We start from the raw sequence: 2,926 nt of genomic DNA on the forward strand, positions 1-2,926 counted from the left end.
GGTTTTCGATTATTGCCAATAGAGGTTTAGAAGTTGACTTAGACGTTTGGTTTGCGAAACCATCGAATATGGTTAGGGCTTAATTGTTCCTTTTCGTTGGTTGGTGGGTGGTTTTTGGATCCATGTCTTTTGTATTTGTCTCTCTTGTATTGGGTTAGCGCCCCTTATGTTGCTTAATACACATTCGCTTATTAAAAAAATTAAAAATTTGGCGTTGCACTTAATATATATATATATATATATATATATATATATATATATATATATATATATATATATATATATATATATATATATATATATATATATATATATATATATATATATATATATATATATATATATATATATATATATATATATATATATATATATATATATAGAGAGAGAGAGAGAGAGAAATGAGGGATATATTTACTCCAAGAGTAAGTTATTATAACTTACTCCACATCTTGACCATTAATTCTTTTCAATCTAATGGTTAAAAATAATAAGTAATAGTTTTCTCTCTCCACATTTAATTACTTATTATTTTTAACCATTAGATTGAAAAGAATTAATGGTCAACATGTGGAGTAAGTTATAATAACTTACTCATAGAGTAAATATATCCCTCCTCATATATATATATATATATATATATATATATATATATATATATATATATATATATATATATATATATATATATATATATATATATATATATATATATATATATATATATATATATATATATATATTATTATTATTATTAAAATATAATTCAAGTCCATTAGTTTATTAACTAATTAGCATTTAAATTTTTCTATAAGATTATTTATTTAAAAACGTTCTAAAAAATATGGTTTTGATTAGGCTTACATGTCATACTTAGATTGTCATTATTTATTTTAATAGACTAAATTTTTATTTTTTAAATTTGAATGATTACGTTAATATTTTTCAATTTTGAGGATAGTTTGTATCACAATGCTTAGTAGATAAGAAATGCTCAAAAAAGAAAAAGAATTGCTCTATTAGTTAACTCAGTACACGGTTAAAACTCGTCTTGTCTGTTAGTTTTGTATTTTTATTATATGTACCAAACATACTAAGATTCCATGTTTTCTCTCTAATATATAACCTCTAGAATCAAATTCAAAATACACAACGTTTTCATCAAAAGAAATTTGTAGAGGAATTACAATCATCCACAAAAAGCAAAAAAATGTCTCGTAGTAGTTGGTCTGCAGAAAAAGCAACTAAAGCCTATCTCAACACTTTGAAAATGGTGAGTAGTAGTCATCAATAATTTCTAGATAACTCTTCAATTAATATATTTTTTATTCTTTAAAAATTTTCTGGTCTGATTTTTAGTTATTTTTTATTAGGATCCAAAGGAAAAAGAACCATCTGTTGTTGAATTTATATCAGCACTAGCAGCTGGAAACAATGCACAATTAATGGTTGTTGCTTGTGCTGCTGCAGCTGATTCAACAACACTTGCATTAATTGCTGCTGCTAATCAAACTAATGGAAATGTAATATGTATTGTTCCCAATCATGAAGATCTAATTGCATCCAAGAATTTCCTAGGAGTAGCTGCTAATGAAGTGAAGTTCATTACTGGAAAAGAAGCACAAGAATTAGATGTATTAAACCAAGCTGATTTTGTGGTAATTGATTGTAATCTTGTGAACCATGAAGAGATTGTGAAATTAGTACAAATTGGTGATGGTAATAAGCAAAGGGATATAGTTGTTGTTGGTTACAATGCTTTTAGTTGTAAAGGGTCTTGGAGATCATCATGTAAATCAAAAACACAATTGCTTCCTATTGGAGAAGGGTTATTGGTGACAAGATTTGGGGAGAATAATGCTAATAGTTCTAAATTTAGGTCTGGAATGAGTAACAGTGCTCGAAGTCGGTGGATTGTGAAGGTTGATACATGTACAGGAGAAGAACATGTTTATCGAATCAGGCTTCCTCAAAAAAAGTGAGCTCGACAACCATTTGAACTCAGACAATGCGTTATTGCATAGATTTCAAATCATGCAACAAATTGAGCTCGACAACGTCTTATTGCATAGAATTTGAATCTTGCAACCACTTGAACTCGACAATGCCTATTGCATAAAATTCAAATTTTGCAACCACTACAACAAAACCTTGCAGCCATATTTTTGTAATGAACTAGTTCTCAATTTAATTTTTGGAGAAAAGATCATTGAATTTTGCTTAAATTGTGAGGCACCTAAAAGATAATCTTATTTCAATTGTACAAAGCAAATGTGAAGACATCAAATTCAATCATTATAGTTTCTTAATCAATCATTATAGTTTCTTACTCATGATATCGAGATAAAAAATATACTACTTACTATTTCTTAATTTTGTTTACCTATTTGGTATTATATAAAAGTTCTAGTACATGGAACTTGGTTGGACATTAATATTTGATAGAAAAGAAACAAAAACATAAAGTTACTTAAAATAATTAAAGAAAAATATAAAACTAAATAATTTGAGAATAACAGAGTCTAAAATTTTATTAATAATATAATAAATATTTGATTTGAATGTGACCGAATTGATTTTAACATAATTGAGTTTAATAGAATTAAATTAATATAATTAGATTTAATATAATTAATTTATGTTTCGATACATTTAGGTAAAATTGAGCTGAACAATAAAATTTAGTGTAAAAATAATGTTTAAATTCAGAACCTACCAATTTCAGATTTGAGTAGAATCAATTCTACTTTAAAAGAATCAAACACTTTATAATCACTCCAAAATTAATACTACACTTTTAGAATTACTTTTGTCTATTCCAAATATTAAACCAAACATACTTTTTTTTTTCAGTATTTTTTAAAATAGACATTTTTCTATTTTATTGTATATACTCAATAAATGCTCAATCCTATAAAATTTTTAA

At 25.4% G+C, this 2,926-nt stretch overlaps 1 protein-coding gene across 1 annotated transcript; it reads left to right on the forward strand.

Moving 5' to 3' along the window:
* Positions 1-1,210: 1,210 nt before the first annotated feature.
* Positions 1,211-2,191, forward strand: LOC131621947 (uncharacterized). The gene is made up of 2 exons (XM_058893015.1): positions 1,211-1,273; positions 1,374-2,191. Exons 1-2 carry the CDS (start codon positions 1,211-1,213, stop codon positions 1,980-1,982), a joined length of 672 nt encoding a protein of 223 aa, XP_058748998.1. The 3' UTR covers positions 1,983-2,191.
* Positions 2,192-2,926: the final 735 nt, after the last annotated feature.

The sequence above is a fragment of the Vicia villosa genome, unplaced genomic scaffold (genome assembly GCF_029867415.1).
Source record: "Vicia villosa cultivar HV-30 ecotype Madison, WI unplaced genomic scaffold, Vvil1.0 ctg.000015F_1_1_5, whole genome shotgun sequence".
NCBI classification, from domain to species: Eukaryota; Viridiplantae; Streptophyta; class Magnoliopsida; order Fabales; family Fabaceae; genus Vicia; species Vicia villosa.